Here is a 14,438-nt window from a genome sequence, read left to right as displayed (position 1 = left end):
TAATTTTGTCCCTGCATCGTCTCACAGAATCTTTATATTTTCATGAGTGACTTGCCCCTTCTTCCATAGGCCATAGACTTTCTTTTTGTTCTTGAGCTCTAGCCAGAGCTCTCTGTTCAGCCAGGCTGGTCTTCTGCCCTTCCGGCTCATCTTGCGGTTCACTGGGACAGCTTGCTCCTGGGCTTTGAAGATTTACCTCTTAAAAATAGTTCAGGCTTCCTGGACCCCTTTGCCCTCCAGGACTGCCTCCCAAGAGATCCTTCCAACCAGTCTCCCAAGAAGGTTGAAGTCTGCCCTCTGGAAGTCCAAGGCAGCAATTCTGCTGACCCCCCTCCCTACTGCTTCTATGACTAAAAGTTCTGTGACTTGAGCCATGACTTGAGACCAAATAGTATGTTGTATCCTTACTTAGTTTTTCCCTGTTTTAATCCCCACATGAGTAGCAGTGTGGAACTTCTCTGTACTGTATGGTACAAATTTTAAAACCCCATGTGCTGATGTTGAAATATGGATTCAGGTACAAAAAGATGGCTGAATGTTTTAAGGACCCACAAACTTACCAAGAAATAAATGCATCTATTTAGGAAGTGCCTGTGACTGTTCTTAAAATTTTCTGGGGATTCTAGTCTAGGCAGGACCTTAGTGTTGCTCCTGCTTAAAAGCAAGCAGGGACAATAGTGGCAGCACTGGAGAGCTTCATTGCAGAAGGAAAACAAAAGCTAATGATTGCCTTGTAAGGGGGAATTTGTTAGGAAGTTCAGTTTTTCAGAATTAAGAAGTTCACAGATCAACTTCTGGAGCTACAGAGGCAAACTGTAGGGGTAAATCATACGTCGCAAATATTCGGGGCAGACAATGCGACAACAGTTTGTGTGCACACAAGGCCTTTATTAAGATACAACTGCAGCAGACTGCTGCAGCACCTCCACACTACAAATTCTAACTGCGCAGTTTCTCCCTTATCACATGTATTTATAGTTTCTGAGTTATATTACGTACTCTGGCTGGATTGGTTTCAAGTTCAGTGTCCTGCCCAGAGATGAGCTGGCTTTCCAATCACCCATTGACACAACCTCTCTGTCTCCTCCTAAATAACACGCTTCCTGCTGTTGACTGACAGCAGGCTTACAGGGCTGCTTCCCAGACCGGCCGGGGGGTCACACCCACAGCAAACCACCACAAAACCCTCAAACTTCCCCCATCTGGATACTGAAATGAAAGTAGTGAAGCATAGCTGCCTTTTTATGTTCAGGTTTTTTTTAATTGTAGAATTGACGCTGTAAACTAAGTAGCGTGTAATTGAAGTACTGATATAGAAGTTATTGTCATGACAGTTACTCTTAGGTTTTTAACAATTTCTGACATTCCTCTCGAGTTTATTCTCTTGTATGTTTACTGCTCAATTAGCCCAGCTGCTGTGTTCGTTTAATTTCACATTTGTCGAATAGAGTATTAACAGACTTTGTAATACTGTTTTGAAGTTCATTACAAATCAACGACCATCTTTGTGCAGACTTCCTGTTTCAGATTTCTAGCCTTATAGCTTAGTATGTTGGTCAGAAGGAAGGGCCTTTCAGCTGTGGCCCAAACCTGTCAAACAACTGCAAGTTACTAAATCAATTCTTTCTTTACTTCTATTATTCCTCTGATGTTTGTGTTTCTGTGTCTGAAGTGTTACAGAGAAAGCCAAGAAGGCTTATCTCTGTTGTCTTCAGTTCTCTGCTAGCCAAATAAAGCAGCAGATCCGTGGGAAAAGTTTCACGTTTGAAAGCTGAGGCTCATTAGAAGCCTATGAAGATTCCTTTTAACATGAACATAACTGCCTAAAACTTAATGTGGCTCCTTAAATCCTTTAGCTGTTGCCTCTGAAGTTCTTGATAATCTGGTATTATTCTTCTATATTTTTGTCCCCAATAAAGTGTCTCTTTATTGTTTCAAAAACACTAGCACAGCATTAAACAGCTTCTCCACAGACCTATACAGAAAATTCATTACAACATGTATGGTTTGAACTGCATACATCTCTGTTGCAAGGAGCAGTGGTCTCAAGCCACTTCTTGCCCATGCATCTGCAAGTATTTCCTCCTAGGTTATCATGTTGCTGTGTGGTTAAGCATTTTGGAAGAACAGTTGACGTGCAGTTGTCAAATAGTCTTTCCTTCAGCTGTGAAAGCTTGCATGCATGTATTACAGGTATAGCCAGATCATTTGTCATCCTTTGAAACTCCTCCTAGGACCTTGAAAAGATCTTCAACCAGCTCGTTTCCAAAACTACCTACCCCTTTGAGACTCACTTTTGTAACATGTTAATCCAGAGGAGTTTTAGGAATTTAATTCGTATGTTTGTTTCTGAACCTGTGTTAAGTCTACCAACAAACCTGTGCCAAATCTAAGTTAGGGAGACAATTTTGCAATTTAAGTACTTTGTCTAGAAGGCAAGAAAATTCATTTATTTTACTCTTTTTATGAAGTTTAGTTTAATTAAAAAAGTGATCATTGAGATCTAGTAACAGTAAAAAGTATTTTCTATTAATGCATCTGATAGTTTTTGCAGGACCATGATATTCAGAAGAAATACAGTCTTTAAGACTTCATAGATCTCCATAGGCTTTTGGGAATGTTTCCTATTTAGTTGCAGTTATGAAGAGAATTGGATACAAACTACTTCTGGAGTTGTAAAATTTGTTTTACCTCTGTCTTCATTTTTGCCCTTTGATTTGTCGGTTCTCCAGTCTATTGCATCAAAGGAAACATGATGCAAAATACCTTTTAGTTACTGTGTGTCTTGTTCAGAATGTCCTTTGCTCTGCAATGTCGTTCTATATCCTTGTGTATTTAACAAGAATTTTAACATTTTATTCCAAAGAAAAATAATATATTGTGTTTAGCACAGTGAAAGAGTTTAGGAAAGGGTTTTTCCTCACTTGACACTTAGGAGATTACTAGTTGTAGTAGTATCAAGTTTTCTGTATACTCATTAGAAGTAACTAGTAATGTAATGCATTATGCTACCCTCTTCATTTTGTCTTCAGCCAAAATGGACTCATACAAAGTCAGTCCTAGTTTATAAGCAACCTTCCCTATTCCTGTCACCTAATTAGTTTTTCCTGGGGTATCTGTATGTGCTGGAAACAGAATTAATGAATCTTTGGTCTGACCTATCTGTTTGCTGGATCTGAATTAGCCAACCTATACAGCTGGTTGCTGGATGATCTGCCATAGTGTGTAAGCTTTTAGTAAGTATCTCAGTCTTAGAATGTGTCCTTACGGTTCTGTGTGAACACAGTAAAGTTGTGAATATATAACTTCCCACTGGCTTGTAAGTTTATTGATGGGCAGGATGGGCTCACTAGCCTTGGGGCAACCATCCTAGAGAAGGACAACTCTGACTCCAGACCCAGGCAGATGGAGCTCGTTTAGCCCTGTAAGGCTCCATCTAAGAGAAGGATACTCTAACCAAATCTACGACCTGAGAACTTCGCTGTCACCATGCAAGCTCGCTAGGCCCTGGCAGATGAACCTCAGGTGTAAAGGGTGGAGCCAGTTCCTCACATGCTGCGCCTCACCTAAAAAATCCACCGTGCAGGCCCGAAGGGTGCACTCATTGCTTGCAGTGAGCATGGGAAAAACCCTTCCCAGATCTTCGTTCGCGAAGCCAAGCCGTGATGATGATAAGTTTATTGAATGACAGATTCCCACATTCATGCTTTTGTACCATAATAAAGATGAGGTGACTTGAGGTGGATACCCTATGTTTACTGGAGGTCAAGATTTGTACTGTTTAGTAAATTTAGAGCCAAAGCTGCCCTGCGGTTTTAGGGCATGATTATTTCCTTAACTGGAATTACTTTGTGTCTGAGCCCTTCACAGTGTCCAGAATGAATATCCCACCTTTTCATTACACAACCCTTCAAATATCATTTGTATTTAAACATACTTTCTTTTTTTATGCTTGCCAGTTCTTAACAAATCAAGAAATCTCTTAGCTCTTTAGATCTTTGAGAGGAGAAAAATGAGAATTGGTGTGAAACATGGGAAGGTGTGACATCTCATTTCCTTCATCCCTCTGACTCCTTTAGGCATTCTGATAACAACCATTGCCTCAAAAGGGGAATTACAGAATTGGCCTGAACTCTTACCAAAGCTTTGCAGCCTGTTGGATTCTGAAGATTACAATACCTGTGAGGTAAGGAGATGTACAGAAAATAAAAGATTAAAATCTGAATTTAATTATTTTTATATCTCTTCATAGGCACTATGTAGAGTACTACGTGTTTGTCTATACAGGCATTTTTTTCAGAGAACAATGGCTCAAATTTGATACCTTTTATTCCACCTGTGTTCTGTGTTCTTACTGTTCAATCATACAAATTTGTTTTCTTTGCATGAAAGTAGAATGAGACTACAGGTGGGTAGTCACATAATCTCAGCTGAAAGTATCCTGAATTACCACTCTGTGCTGCCTAATCTTTTTGACATCATTAGTATCATCAAGTAGACCCTGAATTTTCTCTTACTTAAAAGCATTACTGTCAATTAATCTAAAAAAGTGATCTGTCATTGCTGTATTAGGGTAAATCCTGAATCCTTAGAGACAGGATGATGGTCCAACATGCCATGCTGTTATATAGAGGTTTAGTGCTGCTTTCTGAAGAAGAAAAAAACACTTGAAATTTAAACTCAAATTGACCATCATATCCAGAGTTCTGGTTTTGTCCCATAACAAACCATGAAAGGAAATACCATTTTATATATAATTAATTTGGACACTTATGCTCCTGGGCATTTGATTTTCAAGTAAGAACCAACTTTTAAGCAATTCTAAAAATATGATTGAATAGATGAGCATTGAATGCTAAAATTAAAATTATCACTTCTCTATTACTGACTCACTCAGCTTGAGAGCTTACAGATGCTAGTATACAGTGCTTAAATAACAAGCCTTTAAAGATGTTTCAGTTTAACTCCATATTTAATGAGCTGCCTTTACTGTGTTGTGCTGGAATTTTGCTTTTTTCAAAACACGAAAGAAAATGTTTTTATTTTCTTAGGGTGCTTTTGGCGCTCTTCAGAAGATATGTGAAGATTCTGCAGAAATTTTAGATAGTGATGTGTTGGACCGACCACTTAATATCATGATACCTAAGTTCCTGCAGTTCTTCAAACACAGCAGTCCAAAAATAAGGTAAGTTTAGGTGTTGTACTGCAGTTATCTGTTAAAATGTTACTTATATAAGCAGGAAGGTTGCTATTTTGTAGATCTATTTAGAACATGCTTAGGTTTTTTAAATGGTCCCACAGAGATTCCATGCATCAGTGTATCTGCTTAGTTCATACAGCAATCTCACCTCTTTATATATCTTCCAAATGGACAATCAGGCTATGATTTTGAAAATCTAACTGTTTCTTTTACGTTTTTGCTTATTATTATGAAAATTTCAATGCTGTGGTTGGAACTTACTGTTCTGATTAAAAAGAACAATTTTCACTCATTTTGTAATGACCTCAGCAATGGACAGTCAAAATTCTTTTGCTGACAGTAGTGTCTGAGTTCTTGCAGAATTTTTTTTCTGCTTTAACTGCTCCAAAACTTAGCTTTTTATCTTTCAGCTGAATCAAATTAAATGGGTTCAGTATCTTTTCACTGCAAAACTTTATTACTCTCTCTGAAGTAACTGAAGTATAGGATAGAAGAAATATTCCAGAATTAAATTATTATTGCCAGTAGTCACTAGAAAGAACAGTAGCTTTTACCCTAAAATGACCTATCCGTGTGCCCCTGCCACAAAGGCAGCTAATGGTGTCCTGGGCTGGAGTGTTGCCAGCTGGTTAAGGGAGGTGATCCTTCTCCTCATCTTCCAGGTGAGGCCATACCTGGAGTACTGTGTCCAGGTCTAGGCTGTCCAATGCAAAAGAGACATGGACATACTAAAGAGAAACTAGCAAAGGGCCTTGAAGATGATGAAGGAATTGGAGCATCTCTCCTATGAGGAAAGTCTGTGAGAGCTGGGTCTGGGGGAGCTCATCAATATATGTAGATATTTGAAGGGAGGGAGCCAAAAATACATGGCCAGACTCTTTTCAGTGGTGTTCAGTGAGAGAACCACAGGCAATGGGCACAGACTGAAATACAGAAGGTACTCTTTGAACATCAGAGAACACTTTCTTATTTTGAGAGTGACCAAGCACTCGCACAGGTTGTCACAGAGGTGATGAGTCTTCATCCTGGGAGGTACTCAGAAGCCATCTGGACGTGGTCCTGGGTAGCTAGGTAGCCCTGCGTGAACAGAAGGATTGGACCACATGAGCCCTAGAGGTGCCTTCCAACTACAACCATTCTTTGATTCTCCATGATTCTGTGAAATGTTTTGGGGGGTTTTTTTAAACTCTTTTTCTACAACTTCGACGTGACAATTCAAGTAAGATTTAGAAACTCAACTAAAATAGATGCACACTAAGGAAACATATGTAACAAAGCATGAACTTGCTCTTGTAGAAAGATAAATTTAATAATTCTCTGGAGGTGGGAGAGACGAAGAAAAACATGCTTTTTTCCTTACCACGTTTTACAGTCTTTGACTTTTCTTCCTATGCAGCCAAGTTTGTGGCTTTGAGATTGTTAAACTAGTTTCAAGTTTGAAGCAGGCCACCTGCTGTCCTGCAGCCAGGTTTCAGTATATAGTGCTGAAGTATGAAAACTGTTAACATCCTCACATACTGTTCATAACAGATGTGGCAGGTGTAGTCTTTGTGCTCTGTTTTTTAATTACAGAATACTTAATTTTAAAGTATTTGTTAGATATATCGGAGTATAAGGTGGTACTTAAAATGCGTTTTAGTAATTTTGCATTGTGATAATACAGATGTACAGATTTGTTCTCTCTTGCCACTAGAAGGTGCTTGGACAATGTAACTTGCTTCCTAATGTTTTTGATGCCTATGTACAGTTTAGAAAATGTTTTTAACTCATGAAAATAATTACATCTTAACTGTTCCATTTGTAGGTCTCATGCTGTTGCATGCGTCAATCAATTTATCATCAGCAGAACTCAAGCTCTTATGTTGCACATAGATTCTTTTATTGAGGTGGGTGTGCATTCTTGGTTGGGGGGTTAAGTCAAGTTACATATCTGCTTTATTGATGTTTTACAACCACCTCTGCTTCCGAATTCCCCATTTCAGGTTACCCATTCTTAGTTTCCGTGCCCATGCATTGAAGTTCATTTAGTATGTTGTGCTGAGAGTTGATCAGTCTAACCAATCTCCAAGCCCAAAGAATAGTATTTTGAAAGGTTTTTCCTCTTCATAAGTGGAGGAAACTTTTGTTGCATAGAAGTGTAAAAGTCGTGTCAGCAGTCTGTCACTTACTTGTGGTGGACGCTGCAGTGCAAGGCTCATCATGTCACTGAGTCTGTCTGGATCTCTCTGAATAGTGCTGCTGAACATGAAATGGAAGGGTGGTATTTTGAGTTATCTGGAGTATTTGATTTGCTGCTGTTATGTACTGATGGAGTTTTCTGGCTTCAGAACTTCATTTATGTTTAGGAGAAAAAAAAATCCAGGAAATGCTGTTCTTGTGAAGGTACTAATATTACACAGTGTTTTGGTTATGTGAACAATACACATTGGGAGTGTAAAGAGTTAATTTGTTAAACCATATGTCTTTAAGAAATAAAACGGTATTCTGAGGATTGGAGTGGGAAAGTACAGAGGTACATATTTGCATACTTTAGTATTCCAGTAATGTAAATTTAACTGCAAGTTGAATGAGATGAACTGAGGCTTTTCATCTGGTTCTACCTTCAACAGAATCTTTTTGCACTGGCTGGTGATGAGGAGCCTGAAGTACGCAAAAATGTTTGCCGTGCTCTGGTAATGTTGCTGGAAGTTCGAATGGATCGCCTGCTTCCTCACATGATTAGTATAGTTGAGGTGAGTCTCATTTTCCAGATTGCACTCTGAAAAACCTGTTTGGGGTTGCAGAAATAATAACAAATAAAAAGCATTCATGAGAAGAGTTATCTTGGTCTTGCACTTGCCTACTCTTCATTTTCCTTCAGGACTGAGATGGCAAAAAACTGCCGTATGCATTGCCTGTCAAACACAATTGTTTATTCTTCATTAAGTTAAGTGATCCTGAAATGGAGCGGTCAGGCATTGCTTGACCCCAAGTGAGAAGATCATGTGAAAAATCTAGTGCTAGTGCTGATACTGCTACAGTTTACACGTTGAAGCTGTGACTTTTTTTTTTGATGTGTTGACCATAACAAGGATAAGTCATGTTATTTTATATAGCCAAGATGCTCTTTGAACTGATGATGCTGCCTCCCATTGCGTTCAGTTGTAGATGTTAATGTCATTTGATAGTTCCTTCACCATTGTAGATTAATGCAGACTTGCCTGCTAGAGGATCGATCAGACATTTGTTTGTCTGCACAACTGTTTGAGCTGTGAGTAATTTCCACATTTCCGGGAAATACTGGCAGTTTCTAGGTAGTGTTTATATAGGCTACTTGCCAGACTGGAATTATAACTAAGATCATAATGTTTCTCATGCAGATTTCATATGGACAAGAGGGTAATAATCTAGTGTCAAGTTCCTTAAGTACTATGTCCAGACAACACACAAAGGTTTTTTTGCTTCTTTATGCACTAGAGATGCATAAAACTGAGGTGACTCTTGACAGCCTTTACTTGCTCTCTGGTCTTCCTATACGTTGTCTGAAATTCCGTGGCACCAGTCTTGGTAGACACGTTCTCATGTAACATAGGTTAAGCAAAGATTACTGATTTTCCCAGTTCTGTGTACATCTGCAACTGTAATATCCCAGAACTGCCTATTGTTCAATATTCAAATGAGTCAGATTTTGCACCTTGAGGGTTTAATGCCTCCGAGCTTAATTCTGCTGCTGATGGCTACTCTAAGTGAAGAAAGTCTTAAAAGAGAGAAACTTGCATCTACATGATGTTCTTTATGCTTATGGAGAATCACTTTTAAAGTAGTTAGGAATATTAATAATCCAGCAGAGATTCTAGGGTCTTTGGTGGGCATCAGGTTTGAATTTTTTTGCCAAATCCCTGGAGCATATAGGAATAGCTGAATTTGGATTTCACTGGAGTTTTTGAACATGCACTTCCAGGTGAGCAGAAGGGGATGGTTTTTCTTGTCCAAGAACTTGATAACAGGGTGTGTCAGGAGCAGACCAACCTAACATTTAAATTATTAGATTGCAGTTGTATGCTGGGAGAGCACATGGCTCCTAAGATCCTAACTTCTGCATCGTTTTGCCTTCTTCAGATAAAGACATGTTTGTTACTGCTCAAAGGATGTGTTCTTTTTAATACTTTGTATATCCCACTATTCTTTTCTTGATGGTTTGACTTAACAAGACTAACACAACGTTGTTTATGTTAGAGTGCACCTAACTGTAGCAAATAATCACCCTCTGCTATTTGTTATTTGACAAAACAACTATTAGCATTGCCTGGAGTCAGTAGACCTTTATAGCTTATCGTTAGAAGTACTTACTAAAACTTACCATGATAATAATAATTAAAAAAAAGCCTTCAAGTACCCTTCCCAAATTTTGCTAAAGCAAAAAATCAATTATTAGGGTCACTATTCTTGCCATGATTTCCAGGCTGTGTATATGGCTATCTTACACCACAGAGTGTAAGTAGCCTTTTCAATCTACTGCTATCTAACTTCATGGAGCACATAGTATAATACTTATAATAGATACTTAAAGAGGAAATGACAGTGAGGGGCATCTTCAAACAGATTACTTTTTGTCATTCTACCTTTGTCTTCCTGACAAGTAACAAATCCACACAAAAAAGTAGATTTTCAACCCTTCTATGGTAAACTGCCAAATTTCTTAGCTTAAGGTGCATGATCAAAGCCTTTCTTGCAATGAGTAGGATATTTTTCAACTTTTCTGAGCTGCAAACTGTTGACAATTTGGAGTAAAGGATATTCCTGTTACTGTGAGTTCTTCCTTAAAGCAAGGAACCTTTAGGAAAAGCTTGTAATTTAGTGCAGTTCTGTGGGAAGGGGTGCAAGTATTGTACACAGCAAGTATTGTACCCCTGAAATGCGTAAGTATAATAAAGGTCCCCACATTCTGTTTAATTTTGAGAATAAAATGGTATTCTGAAGATGAATTTCTTTACTCGTACATGGATTTAGAGAAAAAGGTAGCTGCATGAACATCCTGAGGTTTTCTGAAGTAAATGGAAGAATCAACTGTTTTCTGAAGTAAGGATTGCAGGAAAGAATGCAGAAATTACTATTTGGGAAATTGCAAGCGTTTTCTATAAATTGTTTTGTCAATTGTGTATAAGAAACTGCTGTAGCAGTAGTCTGCTTAAGCTTTTTGGTTTTGCGGCTATGTCATTGTTTTTGGTAGAAGGAAGGATAAATTTTAATAGCAAGCTTAAAGATTTAATACTTAATCTCTTGAGTTAACATATATGTTAGCAAAATGAGACACGTTTTTTTCCCTTATTGTGGGTTCTACTTAATTACATCCTACTAAAAGCATTTTAATGGTACTGGAAATAAAAAGTATTTCCAGTATTTCCATCTTACTAAGGGTATAGTTGTACCTTTTTATTCAAAAGGGCAAAGAGAGAGTAAAAAGTAATTTTAAAAGAATCTATTCATGGGAAACTGCTGTTTATTAAGCTGGGTCTCTGCAGTTTCTTGGTAAGAATGTTCTCACTTAAGCAATGAAGAAATTTAGAATCTGAACCATCTAGCATTAAGAAAAAAGTATCTTAGCTTATTCTCACAATAGCCTTAAGTAATCTCTAGTTAGTTTGTTTCCCTTACCCCAAAGAAACAAAATTGCTACAGTAGCATAGTCTGGTTTTGCAAACACCCTTTGCAGTGTTAGTAGCTTGTTCAGGACACTTAGAACTTCTATCTAATACAGATACTTTATTTTTGTATTGTGTAGTACATGCTTCAAAGGACCCAGGACCAAGATGAAAATGTGGCGTTGGAGGCTTGTGAGTTCTGGCTGACTTTGGCTGAACAGCCGATTTGTAAAGATGTATTATGTCGGCATCTTACTAAGTAAGTATTAAGAATTACGACTCAATTTATTTTGAAATAATCATTGTTATACTTCAGTTGACTTGTTCTTGGTTACTTTTATAGAGACTATATGGGGCTTGCGGTATGCCTACAAGAATTTTCCTCTAGCTAGTTTTTGTGCATAGTAAAAATGGCTGTAGCACAGAGTTCACTGAAAAGAATTCGAGGATTTTAGACCCAGAGACCTCCAGAAACAACCTAAACTATGTCAGTGTGGTGCTTTACCTCAAGCTTAACAGGCACTTGAGCTTTACGTGGATGCAAATATGTGCTGACATTCACCTAAGCCCAAACAAACATCTTCACGTGCCATTACCTCTAATATCTTGTGTATCATAAACGTATCGTCTTGACTACTTCTGATGTAGGCATCTCTGTGCAATGCTTCTGTGTGCATGGTCCTGCAAAGCGTTCCCCATTTTCTAAAGAACATAGAAAAACATTACATCAGTTAGATTTAGGAATCAATTTTGTATCAATTGCTATTGCAATTTAAATCTCAAGAAAGCATGTACAATGTGTTCCTTCATAGTTCTGCGGCATGGTAGTAGTTTAAGCTTCAAAAACTAATTATAATTAAGTTTCAGAAATTTATCCTATGCCTCGAAATACAGATCTTTGAACGGGAATTAATATCGATATTGAGACATAAACATCTGCATGTCTACAACAATGCTTGTAACTTTTTTCAGACTAATCTGAAGTCTTGCAATAGGAAATGAATTCTTCAGTGTTCCCAGTAAATGGATACTCTTTGTTTTTATATATGCATGGAAAGGTTTTGGAATTACTAGGACAGTTCTCTCAAGATCTTGAGTGGAAAAACTGAATCACAGACAGAAGAGATGCATTCTTCTCAGCAAAAATAAGCATTGTAGATGTGAAGCAATTAAAAAAATTAGAAACATTTTTCATAAACAATTAGAAAGTAGAGATTTGACATTATAATGTCTACTGTAGCAGTGGAGAAATATGAATTAAAAACAGGAGAAACAATGTTATGAGAGAGGTTTTTAAGTTTCAAAACTATTTTTACTCAATCCCTACTGTTGTAGCTCAAAAGATGAATGATAGCACAATTCTTGAGTCTACCCACTCCTTTCCCAGCACACACAGTGTTTATACTGAGAATAACCGTAGTTGTTCTACTAGTTTTAAACATCTTTTGGCCTACGTGAACATTGACACTGCAACAGGGTCACACTCAATTTTTTAAAAATTTTTAGAAAAACAAATAAGAATAACATCACATTTCTCTCATGATCTTTCAATGTCATGTTTGTTGAAAGAAACTTATTTGTTGGCAAGTCCCGTTTAACTAGTGAGCTATATAATTTTGTCAATACTTGATAATAATCTTAGCATTTTTTATATTAAACTGAAAGTGGGACAAGATCTTCGAAAAACCTGTTCATGTGGTATCTAACATCTTGTTCCATTTTGCTCCTATAGGCTTTCTCATAAAACACATAGCTCCTGCATACTTCATGAAGTATGCTGCAGAAATGCCAATGAATTGGTGATAATGTGCATACTTACTATTCCTTCATTCAAAGTTCAGAAGGTAATGTGCCACTGCAATGTGTGAATATTATTGCTGGCCTGGTACCTTCAAAAACAATACTCCTCAGCTGCAGAATGTAGAGAGATTGAATCTGTCACTGGTGCTGGGTCAGTCTGTGGTCTTTATTAGCTGGATTTGGCTTGTAGTAAATATCTTCATGGATTTTTTTGTTGTTGTTGAGTGAAAGATGTATTTTTATGTGAATTATTCAACTTTTTAGTACTTTTTTTCTATACACCTGTACAGTTGGAGTCCCATAGCCATAACCAGTTTAATAATAAAGTAAATCCTAACAGAGATTACTCTCAATCTCTGCAATGTTGGGGACTTGTCTTACTGAAGTAATCGCAAAAGGATAGGAGGGTTTAACATAGTTAGGCTTCCATCTTTAACAGTAATGAGGTAGAGTCTTCAGCCACAAGTAAATAAAATGACAAGTACTATAGGTGAGAGCCAACTTGTTTATCATGCATATTATGGGAGATTGAATTCTTACTGCAAACCTTTAGACTTAATTTCTGAAAGGTGCTTCAGGATCAATTCATCATCTGGAAAAAATATCTTTTTTAAAATGTTGAAAACTCCATTGTGCCTTCTGGCTACCTCTGGTTAAAAGTTTGTAATCTGAAATTAACACTTTTTCAGCTTACAAAGTACTGATGAACCTTATGACATGGAACTTGGTTTGGGTGCTAGCTCTTGTTATCAGGCTAAGGTTTTGGGTTTTTTTAATTTTGGGTTGGAGGGGTGAGGGTTATAACCAAAATTATAGCCCAGGTAACTGAAAACTGGCTTGCTTTTTTTATGTGTTAATTTGACATGTATTAATATTTCTTTGTAGGCTCATACCTGTGCTGGTAAATGGTATGAAATATTCAGAGATCGATATTATTCTGTTAAAGGTGAGCATCAGTTTCTTTTACTCTGTAAGGGTATCTGGCTAGCTTCTGACCTATAAATCGGAATGGGCAGATCTGGCCTGCATATGTTCAATGGAGAATTAGCTTTCCAGGGCAAGGTGTGCTGTTCCAAATACTAGATGCAGCTGTTGCCATGTTTGTTGGAAAATAGTCTGTGGGTCTTCCTGCTTTGTCCCTGTCCACTCCCACCCAACTTGGGCAGAACTGAGATTCTACTACCTGTAAACTACTGCAACAATGCAGCCTAAAATAAATGTTCAGAATTAATTCTGATGTCTTCTGGATTGAACACGTGGCTTTTTCCAATGCTACATTTTAGAATAAGTCTGTGTATCAGAATTACATTGTCACTTCTTTCTGTTTCATTCTAAGCAAGAGTAGTTTCTTATCAAGAGTACTATGTGCATGAGCTTACCTCTCACTTCTATTTTCGTGTCATTTTTCTAGTAAATGCAGCAGCAGAATGCAGGGCCAATGGCATTTTTAGCTGGCTGGTCAGCGCAAGTGGCATGTGAATCTTTTACATGCTTATAGAATCTTGAACTAAAGCTATGTTCATAACTTCCTTGAACAGTATAGTCATGCTATTGTTATCTGTTAAAATGTTTTGATTATAGGGGGATGTTGAAGAAGATGAAGCTATTCCAGATAGTGAACAGGACATAAGACCTCGTTTTCATCGTTCCCGGACGGTGGCTCAGCAACATGATGAAGATGGTATTGAAGATGATGATGATGATGATGATGAACTTGATGATGACGACACTATTTCTGACTGGAATTTAAGTATGTCAAAATAATGTGTAAAATGTTTTAAAATAGACCTACTTGCATAATACAAGAACCATAGTAA

At 37.6% G+C, this 14,438-nt stretch overlaps 1 protein-coding gene across 1 annotated transcript in view; it reads left to right on the top strand.

Annotated features, from left to right (window-relative positions):
• Positions 1–2,315: 2,315 nt before the first annotated feature.
• The window catches only part of TNPO1 (transportin 1), a gene marked incomplete at its 5' end in the record, with an annotated part of 32,845 nt that continues 20,722 nt past the window's right edge, over positions 2,316–14,438 (top strand). The window contains 8 exon segments of the mRNA XM_010132730.1: positions 2,316–2,393; positions 4,056–4,186; positions 5,052–5,185; positions 7,005–7,086; positions 7,810–7,932; positions 10,962–11,080; positions 13,507–13,567; positions 14,203–14,371. Of these exon segments, the coding sequence (XP_010131032.1) occupies positions 2,316–2,393; positions 4,056–4,186; positions 5,052–5,185; positions 7,005–7,086; positions 7,810–7,932; positions 10,962–11,080; positions 13,507–13,567; positions 14,203–14,371 (897 nt within the window).

This window comes from Buceros rhinoceros, unplaced genomic scaffold, assembly GCF_000710305.1.
Source record: "Buceros rhinoceros silvestris isolate BGI_N320 unplaced genomic scaffold, ASM71030v1 scaffold1883, whole genome shotgun sequence".
NCBI classification, from domain to species: Eukaryota; Metazoa; Chordata; class Aves; order Bucerotiformes; family Bucerotidae; genus Buceros; species Buceros rhinoceros.
Note: the sequence above shows the minus strand (reverse complement) of the source record. Positions and strands in the feature narration are given on the sequence as shown.